This window comes from Anolis sagrei, chromosome 5 (genome assembly GCF_037176765.1).
Source record: "Anolis sagrei isolate rAnoSag1 chromosome 5, rAnoSag1.mat, whole genome shotgun sequence".
Classification (NCBI taxonomy): Eukaryota; Metazoa; Chordata; class Lepidosauria; order Squamata; family Dactyloidae; genus Anolis; species Anolis sagrei.
Window position 1 is genome coordinate 174,508,732 of NC_090025.1, and position 19,865 is coordinate 174,528,596.

General features: G+C 42.1%; 1 protein-coding gene across 6 annotated transcripts in view; it reads left to right on the forward strand.

The window, feature by feature from the left end:
• DGKI (diacylglycerol kinase iota) overlaps positions 1-19,865 on the forward strand; it is a 303,622-nt gene that overhangs the window by 198,818 nt on the left and 84,939 nt on the right. For 5 of the 6 annotated variants that reach the window (XR_010910056.1, XM_060776823.2, XM_067469250.1 and 2 more), the window contains exon 21: positions 6,361-6,423. The exons of the other annotated variant lie outside the window; for it this stretch is intronic. Coding sequence is in view for 4 of the 5 variants with exons in the window: in XM_060776823.2 (XP_060632806.2) it covers positions 6,361-6,423 (63 nt within the window). In the remaining variant the exon portion in view is untranslated. The remainder of the gene's footprint in view (positions 1-6,360; positions 6,424-19,865) is intronic. 6 annotated transcript variants of the gene reach the window in all.

A 19,865-nucleotide genomic window follows, 5' to 3' on the forward strand; every position in this document is an offset into this window, starting at 1 on the left:
AGTAGGCTCAGAGGAAGGATTTGACAAAATCACCTCTGAGTATTCCTTGCCTAAGAATAACCTATAAAATTATGAGGTCACAATAAGTTGACAATTTGAAGGTATGTATACACAGACACACACATGCACATTTGAGTAAAAAATTGAAAAGGCCATATAGGAGAAAGTAAGAGAAAGGTCTTCATTCCTTATTTGAAACTATGTTACTGGATATCTGAGATCCATCTCAATCATCTACCTTACTTTAACAATTGTCTATTTGTCTGTCCATCAAATCCATCCTCTCTTCTATCATTTCCTCTTTTCTTTTTGGGATCACCCAGTTCAGTTCTCAAGATGTTTGGGCGAAAGAAAATTGTGTGTGTGTGTATGTATGTGTGTGTGTTGGTGTGTGTGTATGGGGGATATTACCATTTCTGGTAAAGCTTTGAATATATATCTATTCACGTGTCTTGGTTCTTCTGTTGTTTTTTTTCTGTACTCTGGTACTCCTTGCATTCTAGTACTTCTGTAAGAATTCACCTTTATGTTTTGCAAATAGAGTAGACTTGAATTGGAACATTTATCTTGAAAGGGTCCATCAACATCTCCAAGATGCTGTGATACATATTTATTTATTAGATGTATACCACATATTTTTCTTTGTAAGAAAGTAGATCGTAGTAGGCTCTTGCCAAATATAGACTCCAATAACTATTTGTTGGAGCCTGTGTTTATTTAGAATCCGAACCAAATAAGAAATAAAAAATGGTACTAGGTAGAATATCTAGAATCTGAAAAAAAAACACCTGGCTTTTTTGGTCATATGGCAACTTTAATATGAAGTCTATTTAAATGAATTCTATTTAATATGAAGTCAATGTGATTCCCATCTCATTGAGGTGGCAAATCTTCTCCAGTTTGTAATCTGAACTTTCCACAAAACATAGAGTCCATTTTAGAGATAGAGCTAAGCATCTTGGGAGTTGACTAAACTGGAGACTGGATTGGTTGTTCCACTAACATGGCGACAATTGGAGGTTATTAGGCAGCACTTGTACATTGGATAAACCAAGGCCATCTAAAAATATAGCTTAATGGGGCTATCACAAAAAGTCAGGATGCCTGTTGTCTCTCAATAACCAACATTGAAGGCAATATGCCTTTTTCTTGTAAAAACTGGATTTACAAGTATTTAAATGGAAATGGTAGGGAACTGTTTCAGAGGTGGCAAGTAAAGTAGCACTCAGGATAAAAGTTTAAGCATTACCACTGTGTCAGCATTGTTTGATTCTTGGGGGTGGGGGAGGCTGGAAGGTGGAGGGGAGGCTGAAATAGAAGGTACAAATGTGAGCACAAAGATATCATGCTTGTTTATGGCTCTTATCTTTTGTCCATTTGTCTTCTGAGTCATGCCTGTTTTGCTGAAGTTAATCTGAAAGAGTCAATTTTGCTGTAGAAGAATGGGCTATATTTCACTCTACCTCATGCATCATTAACAGAATTGCCTGCTAAACTTCAGTTCCAGAATCTCTAACAGACAGCAAGGATGGGAGTTGGGGGGAGACACCCTCCTGATAAACGAAAGAGAGGGAAATTGGCAAGATAGTGACAATACTGCAGTGCTGGCAGATTGGAGAACCAGGTCTGATATGTAATCTGAATGTCACTTTGAAGAGAAAAGAGCTATATAATTGTCCTGCAGTTTCCCAACAGTCACTTTCAGGTCCAAAGGCATTGTTTGAATTGTGGAATATGTAGCCAGTTGAGGGGCATCATCCCTGGCAATGTGCAATGTGTATTTCCAATTTTTGATTTGGGCCAAAAAAAAAAAAAAAAAAAATTCAGAAAAGTGGAGCTGCAAACATTTTTTTTTTGAATTGTTACTTGAATCCAAGAAACATTGGCAAGTTAACTGAAAAAAATCACAAATGCTTTGGAGTTATTGGCTAAGTTGAATAAGCTGAGGGGCCAACATGGCCAGTCCAGCTCTTCCAAGCTCTGATCCAGTTCTGCTTTTCCATCAACTGGGCAATGGCAACTGGTAGCAGTGGGATGATGAATGTACCCTTAAGTTATTTAAGGTACTGAATCTTATTGCCAAACAGCTTCAGAACGCTGGAAAGATCATTTAAATTTTGCACAGTAACTTGGTATGGACTCACTGGAATCATTACTTTCTCTGGGCTCAGCTTTAGACTCAGATATCTTCCATGGGTGGCTGATGACATGAAGCCTCAAAGGCCATCTTGCAAAACACCACAAAGAAGAGAATCATATGTGAAATATCTTTTCTGCTTCTACTGTGCGGTTTTGGAGAGTTTAACATGAGCCCAAAACATAGTCTACAACCTTTTTCTGCCTGAGACAAAAGTGTCTCTATCCCTCTACCTGCAAAAATGAGCTGAACTGACATGGGCAGCCATGTTAATCTGTTGCAACACAACCAACAAAGGATCTTTGAGTATCTTGAAAACCAGACTGATATACTGGCATAAGCTTTCTTACTTCTGAGATGGCAGTGAGTGCATCAAGGAGGTGACACACAACTTCAGGGGAGAAGAATAGCTATGTACAATCCAGGAGGAATGGCTTGAAGGCTCTTTCTAACATTTGCTACCTGAAGCAACTGCCTCAGTGTAATGCAGTGGTTCCCAACCTATCTTTTGACCATGCCCCATCTAAGCATCTCTAAAATCCTGATGCCCCCCCCCCTCGACATATATTTAATAGTTCAAAAACCAAACTCTTATTCAAGTGAACTCTTATTCAACTCATATAATTTTGTCTAAATAAGCTTCCAATGAATATGGCACCCATGAAGGAGAAAAATAAAATAACGAATTGATTTGAGTAATCTGCAACAAATTCAGGAAATGTGCAACTTTATTGCTTGTATTTGTGAGAATATGTGAGAATATCCTGTCACTTCACGTTCATTTTCTTGTGGCTGATAATCTTTTTTTATTTATTTTTTCATACAATAATATTGACTAATCAATGAAAGTAATAATTGTGTTTTGGATTTTTTTCCCACCCATTTCTGACTACATTCATATGCAGAACAAAAATACGTGTTATGTATTTTGTAATGTTAGTTTCATTGTAATGTTAAAAGGACACTGAGAGGAGTGGGACTGAAGCAGTCACACTCCAAACTCCACTATGGTGAAGGCCAAAGGGCTATCGAAGAACACCAGAAACAAAATTGTTGCCCTGCACCAGACCGGGAAGACTAAATCTTCAATAGGCAAGCACCTTGGTGTGAAGAAATCAACTGTGGGAGCAATAATTAGAAAATGGAAGAGATACAAGACCACTGATAATCTCCCTTGATCTGGGGCTCCATGCAAGATCTCACCCCATGGGGTTAAAATGATCACAAGAACGGTGAGCAAAATTCCCAGAACCACACGGGAGAACCTAGTGAATGACCTGCAGAGAGCTGGGACCAACGTAACAAAGGCTACCATCAGTAACACACTGATTCCGCCAGGGACTCAGATCCTCCAGTGCCAGACGTGTTCCCCTGCTTAACCAGAGTAGAACTGTTTCACAGAAACACAACTCTTTGTCATGTTTGGAGGAAAAAAAGAATGCTGAGTTACATCCAAAGAACACCACACCTACTGTGAAGCATGCGGGTGGCAACATCATGCTTTGGGGCTATTTCTCTGCAAAGGGACCAGGGTGACTGATCTGTATACATGAAAGAATGAATGGGGCCATGTATCATGAGAGTTTGAGTGCAAACCTCCTTCTATCAGCAAGGGCACTGAAGATGAAACGTGGCTGGGTCTTTCAGCATGACATTGATCCCAAGCACACTGCCAGGGCAACAAAGGAGTGGCTTCATAAGAAGCATTTCAAGGTCCTGGAGTGGCCTAGCCAGTCTCCAGATCTCAACCCTATAGAAAACCTTTGGAGGGAATTGAAAGTCCGTGTTGCCCAGTGACAGCCCCAAAACATCACTGCTCTTGAGGAGATCTGAATGGAGGAATGGGCCAACATACCAGCAACAGTGTGTGTCAACCTTGTGAGGACTTACAGAAAACATTTGACCTCTGTCATTGCCAATAAAGGATATATAACAAAATATTGAGATTAACTTTTGTTATGGACCAAATACTTATTTTCCAACATAACTTGCAAATACATTAGTTAAAAATTAGACAATGTGATTTTCTGGATGTATTTTCTCATGTTGTCTTTCATAGTTGATGTCAATTACAGGCCTCTCTTTTTAAGTGGGAGAACTTGTACAATTGGTATCTGACTAAATACTCCCCCCCCCCCCCGCCACTATACATTCTGATTCTAATGTTAAAAATGTTTATATGTCACCATATATATTTATATACTTTATATGAAGCCCCTAAAATCTTAAGAAATGCAAAAAAAAATCACTGTTAATAACCCATTCTCGAATTGTCCCCCTTAAAAATCAAATTGTCCTCCTGTGGGGTATGTGCTCCATATTGGGAACCATTGCTCTAATGGAAGGTCTGGTTCCATGAGACAGTTAGTCCTGTTATACGTAATCAGTCTTAAATGACTTTCTGGCTATATATGTTGAATGTTAGTCAGTGTTAATTGGAGCAGGAAGGAGCAGGAGGCACATCTAATCTAACATGGTTATTCTCCCCATACATTTTCTATTTGCATTAAAATGATGTATGAATTAGAAATGTTGACATTACTACAAATATTTCTTACTTTTTCAGGAAATATAACAAATCAGGATTTTATCAAATATGGCAAAACTAGGACATATCTTTGTGTTTTCAGAATTGTTGCATTTTTATCAGACCTTGATAGAACTTACAGCTATCTTTCTCAGACTACCTTACTTACATCTTGCCTGATGAAGAAATCTGAAGATGTCAACACCTTACAACACTTTGCAACAGTTCACATTCTGCTGAATAATCTAATAACATTATCTCACTGATCAGGATTTTGGCTATCAAACATTGATGCCTTTACCACACCCTGCCAAAAATTACATAGCTTTTTCACAAATCAAGGATCACAAAATGAGCTTCTTCCAACATGTAGTGGCAGGGTAGTAATTAAAAGCTGGTGGTGTTGTGATTTGACATTTGGAGTGAGCAAGATATTGCCTCCTTTCCAGCAAGAACATGACATAGGAATGAAAGCTTGTTTCTCTTTAACCTTCCACACCAATGCAGGAACTATGGGCAGGTAGATATGGGTCCATGTGTATGTGTTTATAAATATTTGTTTATTACTTTAAAATTATAACCCAACTATCCAGCAACATACTCAAGGCAGTATATATAGCTCCTCTCTTCCTTTCTGATTATCATAGTATCCCTGCAATTTTGGTTTACAGGGGAAATTTGCATAAATTTCAAGCTGTGGAAAAACCTCATTTCCTAGGTTAATTTTTACAGCAGGGGAGGGGTAGAAATTATGTTTAGGGACATAGAATGTATTATGTAAAATTTAATTTGGCATAAAATTATCTTATTTGGTAGGTTAAAAGTTCTGTTTATTCAGACAATTATTAGTATTAGTTGCCTATCCGAGCAACTTTACCTGCAAAATGATGCGCGAACACGCTGCATCGAGTGGCTGGATTGCCGAGGGGCTCCTCCATCCCAGGAGGGTGCTCAGTAACTCTCTGCCATTGTCTCTTTGACTAAATGACTAAATGTGTTAAGTAAATGAGTAAATGTGTGGCTAGACGAGCAGGGTTGGAAATGGGTACAGTGGTTGGCAGTGGCACCAGGCATATAATATGATGGTGGATGGATAAAGAAGCAAGAGAAGAGACAGGTAGCAGCAATAGCAGAAGAAAAATAAAAATGTGGTATGGTAGCAGCAAAGGAGGAAGCAGCAGCTATTGCAATAGCTCCTCCTCACTAAGGCTTTAGGAGCCATCGGAGCTCCTACTTTGAACTGGATGTACTCTCTTTATGAGTGCCTTACACCTGTTAGCTCATAGGATAAGGAAATTTACAAGCTGTTTCTCCACAAGATGTTTGCAGCTCTGATACTTTCCAGATAGAATGCTCTGAGCATTTCTTGCAACCCAGATAATATACCCAACCCTTGGCCTCTTTTTCTGAAAACTCCTATCATGCCACTTTACAAGGTGCCATCTTGTTCCATCATGCTTGCTGGTAGCTGCCATTGGCTTTTCTGTTAAGGGGTGTTTTGTCCTGGAGCTTAGCACACATCTCCATTTAGCCTATATGTGATGCCTTCCTTTTGTTTCTGTTTAAATGTTATTGTGTGTCTTCTCTCTCTTTCTTCTTTCTTTCCTTCTTGTTTTTCTTTCTTTCTTTTTTTCCTTGTTTGTCCATGCTGTTGTGCTGACCCCTCTCCTGGCTGCTCTTTTCGCGCTGCCAATAGCATCCATAAAGTGCCCCCGGCTGACCTGAGGAGAGTCTCAGCTCCCCCTGATACCTTCACTGTGTAAGTACTTGCCTTTTCTTTCCCTACTTTTAAACACCCTCTGGTTTCCTCAACTCTACCTCTTCCTCCTCTGCATGGTGTATGCAGTACTAATCCCCCATTATCATGAAATGCATGGATCCAAGCTCAAATGTGACTGGCAATGAAGTAACACAGGCCTAAAATGGGTATCGTAATTGGGAAAGGTCATATGTTGTTAGGACTGCCCTTTCCCAATCCACTGAACTAGGGTAGAATCTGTTGGTAAGCTGGTGGACTAAGGACCAAGACATAAACCCACCTGTCAGATTTAGGAGAGACCAAAAGTGAAACTGATGGATCAGAGATTGACAAAATTCAGAATATGTTGGCTTTCAGAGCATGCATGGCTTGTGGCTTAGCTGTCGGGATCTCCTTCAACCCTTTTGGATGTGCCACTCCTCCCCTAATTAATTAACAAGGTATCAGGACACAGTTTTACTGTTTAGGCAGTATAGGTCATCTGGTCTGCTTTTCTTTCTTTTTTTCACTTTTGGATAACTTTTTAAAAACAATATCTCAGTAAAAAGAATTCATGAACAATGCAAACTGTGGGGAGATTCACCAGGCAGTGTGGTGAATCTGTTGTGCAGCGGGGGAATCTGTTTCCCTACATTGCCCACAGTGACACCTACATGGGGGAAATCATGGCTGCCCAGCTTCCCCCCACGCTCACTCTGTTGTAGGCAATGAGAACATGTGAAGCCCCCCCCCCCCCGTTCTTGTTGTTTCCTTTTACAACACTGTCACCACATTTTGGGGACACTGGAAGTAGCTCTGCATCATTTGATGGGATCCAGTTTGATGGGATCCCCAAACTCTGGTGAAAGTGTCATACAACTAGTAAATTTACCCATGTGGTAAAGTTCTTAGTTAGTATTCTGCACTGTGAAAACTGATGTGTACATCAAAATCAAGTTTCCAAAAATGGAAATGGAACTAAACTTCATTTCTTCTCAACCTTCTGAAAGATATGTTTAAATTCAGGAAGGAGTGTAGGCTTGGGAATGCTTTGTAGCCACATGATAGAGCACAGGTTTTGCATACAAAATGTTCCAGGTTCTTGGCTTTGGCATCTCTAAAGAGATTAGACAAAAATAGTGCCTGAAATCTTCGATAATGTTGCCCTTCAGTTTTGACAGTGCTGAAGCAACAATCTGACTCAGTATAAGAATGCATCCCATGTTTCTCCAAAGAGTTCAGAGAAGCATACCGTGAAGTATTCAAAGATATAGCCATGTTGGTCTGGAATTTCAATATGCAAAAGGATTGTGTAGCACCTTGGAGAAAAAAAGTTGCCAACATAAGATTTCATGGAGTAATGCTTGTCTACACTGACAGGAATCCCTGCATTGAACTCAGCACTGGCTGTCTCCATTATTCCCAGCCATTCCCAGAGAGTATTCCAGTTTTTCTACCTCATACCGATTTTGCCCTAACTGAACTGTTTGGACACTGGCTGTAGATTCAGCAGGAATGTGCTGTATTCAGGGCTGCTCTGGGACAGAAATATAGCTAGAATAATCTACTCAGTTTAGATGCAGTTTAAATGATTCATCTGAGGATGTAGACTTGACCTCTTCACACAGCACCCTTTCCTTTCCTTCATCAGATGGCAGAAAGGGCAGCAAACGCATGTTGCCCTACTGCCCTTTTTACCATCACATGGCAAAAAGGGGAGGGAAGTGCAGGAAACTCCTTTCACCGCATCTCCTCCACTTTGGGAGGAATGTGGGTGAAGCCTGCTGTGGATTGTGTGATGGCACATAGCAGGCTCCGTCCTTGCCACAATTAAAAGTGGCAAAACAGGGCAAAAATGCTCTGTGTAAAAAGTTCTGAGAGTGCCTTGGACTGCGAGAAGATCCAACCAGTCCATCCTCCAGGAAATAAAGCCCGGCTGCTCACTGGAGGGAAGGATACTAGACACAAAGTTGAAGTACTTTGGCCACATCATGAGGAGACAGCAAAGCCTAGAGAAGACAATTATGCTGGGGAAAGTGGAAGGCAAAAGGAAGAGGGGCCGACCAAGGGCAAGATGGATGGAGGGCATCCTTGAAGTGACTGGACTGACCTTGAAGGAGCTGGGGGTGGTGACGGCCGACAGGGAGATCTGGCGTGGACTGGTCCATGAGGTCACAGAGAGTCGGAGACGACTGAACGAATGAACAACAAAAAGATGCCCATTGTCTGCAAAAACTTATTCTACCAATTTCATTCTCTCAGTTAGCCTCTAAGGTGTTACAAAAGCCCAGTGAATTGTATTAGTTTAGATTAGGTGTAATGAATCATTCACATTTCAGAAAGCTAGGGCTACAACACTTACAGTCCTTTACCATTACTCATGTTGCCTGGGGCTTCTGAAAATTGAAGTCCAAAATATATAGAGGCCCAAAATTTCAACACTTCTGGTTTAGAGCCTCCTTTATGTTTTCCAATTATGCTTGTGCTCATCATACTGAGGCCCTTGTTTCCTTTCTTAAAAGTACAGCAGAGCAGAACTCCAGGTTACACACTTAGAATACACTTGAATATGACCTCCCCCTTGTAGGCAATGTACTTTTCTAAATTAAAATTGCAGGAACATTAAAGTAGAAAATTAAACCTAATTGAACAAGAATCCCAACGTTGTTGTCTCATCTCAAGTGCTTGTAGACCAGTCATTGCATGTGTTGATGTAACAATTGCATGAACATTTCAAGCATATATTGTCTCTGATTGATCACATTTTTCTTTATGAAAATAATTGCAATCAGGAGAAGATAAGTCATTTTGACTATGTGAATAAAATATGTGGATCTGCTACTATAAAACTCAACAAATTTGATATCTGTAATACATCCAGAAGGGACTGATAAATGCCAAGTTAAAGCTGGAACACAGGCATTGCTATCTATCCTTCCACTGAAAACCTTGGCTTACTTTTCTTCTTGGACATGTCTTGCTTTTCTTCTCTTTACTCCTATTGCTTCAGCCTGGTCTCCTGATCCAGATGAGTTGTTTTTCCTATTATATATCTGCTATCTCTTTCATTATGCTCAGAGCACGGCTGTGTACTTTTGTGAAGAACTATGCTCACTTCAGATATATACTGGTGATGGCATAGCAGGGGTGGTACATGTGTGTCTGTTCAGATATTTTGAACTACACTGCTGAGTACCCTTGCCCACTGGCTGCCTCTAACAGAGTGTGTGTGTGTGTGTGTGTGTGTGTGTGTGTGTGTATGGTTAAGGTTTTCCCTTGACATTAAGCCTCTTTGTGTCCAACTCTGAGGTGTGGTGCTGAAGAGCTGGCATTGTCTGTAGACACTTCCAAGGTCATGTGGCCAACGTGACTGCATGAAGTGCTGTTACATTCCCGCAAGATTGGTACCTATTGATCTACTCACATGTTTTCAAACTGTTAGATTGGCAGAAGCTGGGGCTAACAACGAGAGCTCAACCCGCTCCCCAGATTTGAACTGCCAACCTTCGGTCAGCAAATTCAGCAGCTCAGTGGTTTAACCCACTACGCCACTGGGGGCTCCTGTCTATCTCTATCCATCCATCCATCCATCCATCTATCCATCTCTCTCTCTCTCTCTCTCTCTCTCTCTCTCTCTCTCTACTATCTATCTATCCATCTATCTATCTGTTTTTGTTACTGGTGATATGAGGATTCTGCTACCTGTATGGAGAGGTAGCAGAATATGTGAATCATATGCAAAAAGAATAGACATGCCACTTTATAATTCTAGATTCCAAACTTAGTTTTATAGATTTTTTAGATTGAAATGTGTATAGGTTGAGTATCCCTTATCTAAAATATTTGGAGCCAGAAGAGTATCTCTTATCTGAAATGTTTGGAGCCCGAAGTGTTTTGGATTTTTGAATTTTTTTTGAATACCTGTATCTGCATATACACACATAAAAAGATATCATTGAAATAGGACCCAATTCTAAACATGGAATTCATTTGCATTTCATAACACCTTAGAAACATACCCTGAAGGTAATTGTGGTCAATGTTTAAATAACTTTGTACATGAAATAAAGTTTGTGTATTATGAATGATCAGAGAACAAAGGTGTCTCTACCTCAGCTACACAGCCACAATTTTGAATTTCAAAATTGGAGTATTTCAAAATTCAAAATTGGAGTATTTCAGATTTCAGAATTCCAGATCAAGAATGCTCAGTCCACACTACTTTGCCTAAATAGTCTATATGGCATTGTATAAGGGTTATTAGTTCTCTGATGTTCCCTTCTATATCCTGCACTGCTAAATGTGACTGAAGAAATATAGTGTTTGCTTCCAGCTGACATTTACTTCCCCAAGTGACAGTCCCATTTTACTTCACAATACAGCTAGCTCTGGAGCTGATTTCTGAACCACTTGCCCTCCTTGTTTGGTTTCTTGAACATTTTCAATACATTTTGGGTCAATGCATTTTGGATTTTCTTTTCTTTTCGGAACCGTTCGGAACCGAGCGAGTCAAACCGAGCACGGTTTGTGTCCTTTCTTAGGGCATATGCCGCGGCAATAAAGACCGCAAAGAAAACTTTCTTTGCGGCCACTATTGCGTCTGCAAAGAACCGTCCGGCGGAGCTGTTTCGGATTGTCAGAGGTCTTTTAACTCCCGCCTCTGCAGGTGGGAGCCCTGACAATTCGGTCGCGCGCTGTGAAGCATTTGCTCGGTTCTTCGCAGACAAAGTCGCCTTGATCCGTTCTGGGCTGGACGCTGCGTTAGATGCAGACTCTGTGGATGTAACGAGAGCACCTGCTTGTCCTATTTTGTTGGATTCTTTTCAGTTTGTGAAACCCGAGGATGTGGACAAGATACTTGGAGGAATGAGGCCCACCACGTCCATCCTAGACCCCTGCCCATCCTGGCTTCTGAGAGAGGCCAGAGGGGGATTGGCCGAGTGGGTAACAGTGGTGGTGAATGCCTCCCTTCGGGAAGGCAAGATTCCAGCGAGCCTAAAACAGGCTATTATAAAGCCGCTGTTGAAGAAGCCATCACTGGACCCCACTAAATTGGACAACTTTCGGCCTGTTTCCAATCTCCCCTTTTTGGGCAAAGTCATGGAAAGCGTGGTGGCCTCACAACTCCAGGTATTCTTGAGAGACACGGATTATCTGGATCCGGCACAGTCTGGTTTCAGACCGGGGCATGGTACCGAGACGGTCTTGGTCGCCTTAGTGGATGATCTGCGCCGGGAGCTAGACAGGGGGAGTGTGTCCCTGTTGGTGCTCCTGGACCTCTCAGCGGCCTTCGATACCGTCGACCACGGTATCCTTCTGGGGCGCCTTGCGGAAATGGGTCTTGGAGGCATTGCTTTGCGGTGGCTCCGGTCATTTCTGGAGGGTCGCACCCAGAAGGTGTCATTGGGGGACTCCTGTTCCGCACCACAACCTTTGACTTGTGGGGTGCCACAGGGTTCCATACTGTCCCCCATGCTGTTTAACATCTACATGAAGCCGCTGGGTGAGATCATCCGGAGTTTCGGGGTGCGGTGTCATCTGTACGCAGATGATGTCCAACTCTGTCACTCCTTCCCACCTGCTACTAAGGAGGCTGTCGAGGTCCTGAACTGGTGCCTGGCCGCTGTAACGGTCTGGATGAGGGCAAACAAACTGAAACTAAATCCAGACAAGACAGAGGTACTCCTGGTCAGTCGCAAGGCCGAACGGGATATAGGGTTACTGTTGTGTCTCAGAATAGATTCACCTTGCTTTCTCTGACAAAACCAGCCAATCTTGAAAAGTAAAAAGTTTATTGAAACAATCAAAGTAAAAGCAGTAAAACATTCAGTGGTTACAAAGTAAAAAGTCCAATATATTCCTTGGAAGTTTAAGCAGAAGACATGAAGCAAAACAAGAAGCCCCAAACCAGGAAGCAGCTTAAGGTTACACGAAGCAGGCCGTTGCTAAATCCCTAGCCCCGAACTGGGCTACTGCAAGCCAAATTGCAACGTTGAACTAACACAGGATCTCTGTCCAGGCAGATTACTTATATGTTTCACAGCAAAACAGCAAACATCAAACAAGCCTTAACGAGCAGTTTTCCCACAGATGAGGTCAACACTTCTCTGCCAGCCGCGCACTCCTTCGCACCACCTGTCCTGCGCGGCCTTGCATCCCACCGACCGTCTGACCTTGCTTCCCAGCAACTGTCTTATCACCCACATTCCGATCTTGTGAAGACATTGAAGACACAGGCCTGCCTCTAACTTGCCTGTCTCTAAATTCATGGGAAGAAAGCTGAGAGCCCACATCTGCACTATTCTCAATCCCATCTGCAGGCTCCTCACTCCCATTCCCATCATTCCCATCAAGTTGGTGCTGAACCACAACAGTTACAGCCTGTGCTGGACGGGGTCGCACTCCCCTTGAAGGCGCAGGTTCGCAGCTTGGGTGTGACCCTGGACTCATCGTTGAGCCTGGATCCCCAGGTTTCAGCGGTGACCAGGGGAGCATTTGCACAGCTTAGGCTCGTGCGCCAGCTGCGCCCGTATCTCGGGAAGTCTGACTTGGCCACGGTGGTACACGCTCTTGTCACATCCCGCCTGGATTACTGCAACGCTCTCTACGTGGGGCTGCCCTTGAAGACGGCCCGGAAGCTTCAGCTGGTCCAGCGTGCGGCAGCCATGTTACTAACTGGAGCGGGTAGCAGGGAGCACACAACGCCCTTGTTGTCCCAGCTTCACTGGCTGCCGATTTGCTACCGGACCCAATTCAAGGTGCTGGTCTTGGCCTACAAAGCCCTAAACGGTTCCGGCCCAAAATATCTTTCTGACCGCATCTTGGCCTACGAGCCCACGAGGACCTTGAGATCGTCTGGGGAGGCCCTTCTCTCGATCCCGCCTGCATCACAGGCACGGCTGGCGGGGACGAGGGAGAGGGCCTTCTCGGTGGTGGCCCCCCGGCTGTGGAACACTCTCCCGGCACACATCAGACAGGCGCCCTCCCTCATGTCCTTTCGAAAAAGCCTTAAGACCTGGCTGTTCGAGAGGGCATTTAATTAAGTGCTAAGCAACAACATTACGGTAATGAGAACTGGAATGGTATAAGGAAAATGAGACTGGCTATGATTCTACTAAGAGACGAAGCGGATTTTTATGTAGTTTGTATTTGTTGTATAGTCATATGTTGTTGATACTGGCCTCTGTAACTGTCTTTTTATGTGTACTGTACACCGCCATGAGTCGCCCGTAAGGGCTGAGAATGGCGGTCAATAAGTGCATCTAATAAATAAATAAATAATAAATAAATTTTCTTTTTTGCAAGGGACGTAACCTAATTTATTAGTTAAATATATTTTGTATCTGAAAAAAAGTAGATTAATCAGGCAGCTGCACAATGACCGACAATTAGTTAGTGTGATAAATTAAAGCACAAACCCAAGCTGCATGACAGAAATTGGATTCGAAATGCTCATTGCTTAAGAGATTCAAATTCTGTACTTTAGCTTGGCAATGTGTTTTGTTTCTCAAACCCCATTGGAACAAAATGGCAGATTCAGTTCTAAGGAAGAAGAATTGTAGTAAATAATCTTCAAATGTCAAAACTCTGCTTATGGAATTAGCCTTAGATTTTGGACAGCGAAGACTATAAATTTGGCCACTGTTCCGTATCATTAATTGGCAGGGATGAATCTGAAAGTATGCTGGCATTTCAAGTTGGCACGGAAAGCACACAAATCATATAAAACTATTTACCTATGGACTAAATGGTTGTGTGCTGATTTTTGTTAAGATTTGGCTGCTAAAAGACAAAAGTAATCTAATTCATATGACCACACATAAAGAGCCTTACTATGCTCACAAGAAATTGTAAACTACCTTGTGGTGCTGTTTCATAATAAAACAATGATCAAACACATATTTTCTTATATTTACGTTTGGGTTGGGAGGCAGTATTGGGTTGTATCTAGTCCTATAGAGTGCTATGGGAAATGGAGATTTTAATGTGATTGACATCACAAAAGGATGGCACAAGAAAGAGATTTGACATTCATTTCTGAAATAGCCAGTATTAACTATTCATGGGAATGCCCCATCTCCCCAAAACATAATGCTTTACTACATTGCTGAACTCAATATTATTCACTAGAGATCTGCCAGGGAATCTCTTGGGGGAACTCTGGGGATTTGCAGTAGCTCTCCCAGGGTTTTTGAATTCAGGCAGTTCAACAGACACAAAAATATTACTTCCTCTTCAAAAATTTGACTGCCAAGTCAGAAGAAAGGGCAGGAGGGCCTGAAGGAAGTTTTTATACAGGAAAAGAGTGCTATCTCAGCTATTGTTTGGAAAACACATTCCTGGGCTGAAATATGCTTAGAAGCTCCCCTAATTTTAAGAGAATATCATTTACCATTGGTGAGCACCTTTGAGTTTGGTTGGTCAATCAATTACAAATCTGACTTACAGTAGCATTGTCTAGCCTACATTACATTAGCTTGTTTGCAAGAAAACCAAGGGGGATCTTGTCAAAGGACTTACTGAAATCAAAATATTTATTTATTTATTTACAGCTTTTATATTCTGCCCTTCTCACCCCGCAGGGGACTCAGGGCAGATTACAGTGTACACATATATGGCAAACATTCAATGCCAATTTTAACATACAACATATACAGACATACACAGAGGCTATTTAACTTTTTCTGGCCACCAAGGAAGCTGTCACTTTAATCTTCCATCTGTGATGCTGATGAAACACTTCCGCATTCCCACATGCTTCCCTGCTGGAATGCTTTGCTGGAGTCTTCTTTATGGTCTCATAAATCAGTTAATTTAGCCTCCCCACACTTTAAGGTGGTACCTTATTTTCCTACTTGACAGATGCAACTGTCTTTCGGGTTGCAAAGGTCAACAATAGGCTACACACAATTGGTTGGAAACCCACTCCAACCTGGACTGGCTTCGAACTCATGACCTTTTGGTCAGAGTGATCTTAATGCAGCTGACACTCAGCCAGCTGTGCCACAATCCCGGTACTGCGCCACAATCCCGGTGCTGTTATACCCACAGCATCCACTTTCTCTACCAAGCTTGTAACATTATCAAAGAATGAGACTTGTTTTTGAGAAACTCACAGTGACTTTTAGTGATCATGGCATTCCTTCCTAAGTGCTTTCAGTCTGATATCGATACCAGCCTGAATGGACAGTAATTGTTTGGGTCCTCTCCCTTACCTGCTGTTTGAAGAGTGGGGCAACATTTGACTTCCTTCTATCTGCTTGGACATATTCTGTTCTCCAGGAATTCTCAGAAATGATTGGACCTGATTCTGAGATTACGTAGAATTATGGAATCAAAAAGTAATAGATTTGAAAGAGACCACATTTGAAAGCCTTCAACAATACAGATTTGAAAGAGACCACATGGGCCATCTTGTCCAATTCTCTGCCATGCAAGAAAAGCACAATCAAAGCACCCCCAACAAATGGCCATCCAGACTCTGTTTAAAAGATTCTAAGGCTGTGGTTCTCAACCTGGGGTCCCCAGATGTTTTTGGCCTTCAAGTCCCAGAAATCCTAACAGCTGGCAAACTGGCTGGAATTTCTGGGAGTTGTAAGCCAAAAACATCTGGGAACCCTAGACTGAGAACCACTACTCTAAGGAAGGAGCTTCCACTACACTCCAAGGCAGAGAATTTTACTATTGAACATCTCTCATGGTCAGGAATTTTTCCTAATGTTCAGGAGGAATCTCCTTTCCTGTAATTTGAACTCTGAGTCCTACTTTCTAGGGCAGCAGGAAACAAGCCTGCTCCCTCTTGCTTATGATATCCTTTCAAATATTTAAAGATGGCGAACATGTCTCCTGTCAACCTTCTCTCCTACAGGCTAAACATACCCAGCTCTTTAAGATGCTCCTCATAGGGCATGGTCTTCAGTCCTTTGATCATTTTAGTCTCCCAGCTCTGGACACATTACAGCTTGTCAATGTCCCTTTTAAATTGTGGTGCCCAGAATTGAACACAGTATTCCAGATGAGGCCTAACCAAAGCAGAATAGATGACTTCCCTTGATTTAGACTCTATGTTCCTTTTGATGCAGCCCAAAACTCCAAAACTTGTTGTCCATTAAGACTCCAAGATCTTTTTCACATGTACTGCTGTTGAGCCAGGCATCACCCATTCTGTATCTCTGCGTTTCATTTTTTCAACCTAAGTTACATTTGTACTTATTGACATTCATTTTGTTAGTTTTGACCCAGCTCTCTAATCCATTGAGGTAATTTTGAATTCTGATCCTGTCGTCTGGAGTATTAGCTATCCCTCCTAATTTGATGTCATCTGCAAACGTGATAAGCACACCCTCTGAACCTTCATCTAAGTTATTAATAAAGATGTTGAACAGTCCAAGGGAACCACCTCTGCCAGTTCTTTTAGTACCCTTGTTGTTAATCTGGCCGTGGAGATTCATTTAGCGTAGTCACATATCTCTATGCCACCTGTTGACCTATTCTCTGTTGCATTTCCCTATTGCATCCTCTATGCTAGAGCTTCATAATCCCTTATGATATCCTGAAGTCAGCCTTACAGTGTCATTGATTCTTACGTAGATGAAAACAATGGTGTAAGTCAGTAGGCTCAATGAGTCCTTTCAGCCTCTCTGTTATATCATGAAGCACACCTATCATGTTTTCCTGTCAGGCCCACAAATAACTCCTGTTCTTCTTAGTAGGAAGTCCCCTACCATCACCTCATGAGTTACAAGCTTGGTGGAGACAGGGGATACTGTGAGTGTAGCACATTGTGATTTCAGTTAGGCCTTTGACAAGATCCTCCATGACATTTTAGTGAGGGGCTAGTCCATGTGCTGAATTTCCCAAGGTCATCTGTACATGTTGCTCCGTTCCTGTTCTTCATCATCTCTGATAAGGAAGAGAGCTTCAAATTGATTCCTCCTGCATTTGGGAACTAGCTTCTCTCTCAGATACATCCGCCATATGTTCTTCATCCAGAACAGGCTCCACTCTGTCCGAGAAAACCTCATGCATCCTAATATGCTGGAGAATAAATACATGGATTCTAACTTGCTGAACCTTCTTTTTCAACAGGGCCACCAACTTGCAATTGCTGCAGATGTAGCTAATCATACCCTCTGACAAGAACAAACACACCACAGCTGGTGCCAGGGACAGCAGCAGCTCCCTCCTTATCCATGTTAAGTAGTCTTAGATAGGCAGGCATTGAAATGAAATTGTAGGTCTTCCCCTCAAAACTTCCCTGCTAAACACTCACACAAAATGCTTGTTGCCTTGCCTGCTAGTGGAATTCCTGTTGAACTCTTACTGATATGATTGCATATGCCATCAGAGAGAGTACACAGCCAAAAACAAATAACCATCTCCCCCACAGCCTTCAAAAAAAAAAGTCAAGGATGGTTTGCTAAACTTTGTTGACTTTCTGCTCTCCTCAGATACTCGCTGTATCCTGACACTTTCAAACATATCAAATCTACTGGTCTGTAGGGTCCCACACACCACTTTTCTGTTCTATGATGGCATCTCTTTATATTTTGAATGAGTAAAGTGTTGTCAAAGAAAGCCTCAGCTTTAATGTGTATCACTTCTGAGCTTTGACAATGAAATCTCAGCAGCAAGGTTAATTATTTTTCTTTTGTGTCTGCTATTTCCCTTCTCCCCATTGTTCTAAAGGCATGGCATTTAATTAGTTTTGCATGTTTATTTCTTCTTCAGGAGATAGGTAATTCATTAATCTGTCACAGTAAACATGCCCCAAGGGGGTTTCATATTTTCTGAAGTTTAATTTTGTGAGATTTTTTAAAATAAAGTAGACAGATTTCTCAGTGAATTATAATAGCGATGTTCTAAATTCAACAGTGTGATGTATGGGTCTCTTTGCCCTCCTCCCTGCATTTATTTTTAAATCTGTCAGAAATCTGTGAGTGGATTTTTCTGTATTTTCATGTACAGGCACAGAGGATAAGATATGGTTCACAGGACTTGTAAATAATTGGAAGGAGAGTAAGGGTGTGTTTTAATTAAAAGTTCTCTTCCAGTTGAATCAACCATCTATGGTGACAGATATTTTTTGATGTCAGATCAGTGCTTTGGGGTCAACTGTTGGCATGGATGCTCTCATTTTCTTTTTGCTTGTCACTGTAGGCATAGCCAAAACTAAATGCCATGAGTTTTTCTGGCAGGCCTATATAATTGAACAGTCAGTGCTTGTAAAAGCTACTTTTGGGAGGTTATAAGTCCTGGAACAACCTTCATGGCCACTGGGAACTGTAACCCAAAAATGTAACTTTTCCAAGCTTGACACTCTCACTAATATGTTTCTTCCTATCATCACTTTTTATCAGCCTTGTGACCCAAAGGGCAGAAGAAGGAACTTGGTCCCTAAGACAAAGTACATTTAGGTTATGTTGACTTGCTACTGACAGCTTCAGATAAGAGGAGAGGGAGTTCAAGAGCATTGTGGTCTTCCTCGTCATCTTCTGGTACAATGGGTATAAACAGTTGCTTCAAATGGATCCTTCCTTCCTTGGGGCATATATGTGACTGATTAGACTAACTGTGGCATTAACTTTAACCTCAATACAATGAGGGCTTCCTACCACTGCCTGCTCCACCATCATTGGTTCCACTGATCACCATCGGCAATCACTTGTACCTGAGTAGGATGGCCTCCTAAGTGTAGGGTCTTGGTGGTGGGTCCATGGATGACTGTGGAGATGTCTTTGACCCACATATTCTTCCACAGTGAGGACATCAATTTCCAGTTGGAATGTGGTCCCGGTCAGCGTTGGCTTGATGCACCTTCCTCTTTACGCATTTTTCCCTTTTGTCATCTATACGTTCCATGTCCCAAAGTTCATCTTTCTTTTTTGGTTGCAATATGGTGACCTTTCTGGATGCGGCAGTCCAGTCAGGGATCAGAGAGGCAGACTATGTTTAGGGCACCTTTTCTAGCCTCCTCACACTGTGCGTGGAGAGCAGAGTAGATCCTAAAAAAGACTGTGGATACCGCTGCCAGACTACTCAACTGACTTGGACCTTGAGGTAGAATGTCTGAATCCATATCCATCATCCATGTGCCGGTCTGTGATTAGGGACTTCAAGATTTCACAGTCCTGCTCCTTTCACCACTCGCTGATTGCCATGGGACTTTTCCTTTTGTATTATTTTTCTTGGAAGACATCTCTGTGTGAGTTTTTTTTAATGTGTGGAGGTCAGTGCACAGCTGATCAACATACAGTCCTCACAGAATGAGATTCTCAACCAATGGCACGGTTAACACGACAGCGGTGGCTTCTCATCTGTTGCAGCCTTCTTCCGCCTTTACAGCCATTGTAACATGTACCATGTTGTCTTCTGCCTGCTCTGCTGTTGAGTTCTTTGGATCTTCAGATTGTGCTTAGTCTGGATCCTCCTCTGTGGCCCCTCTTGGGAATACATGACTCTGG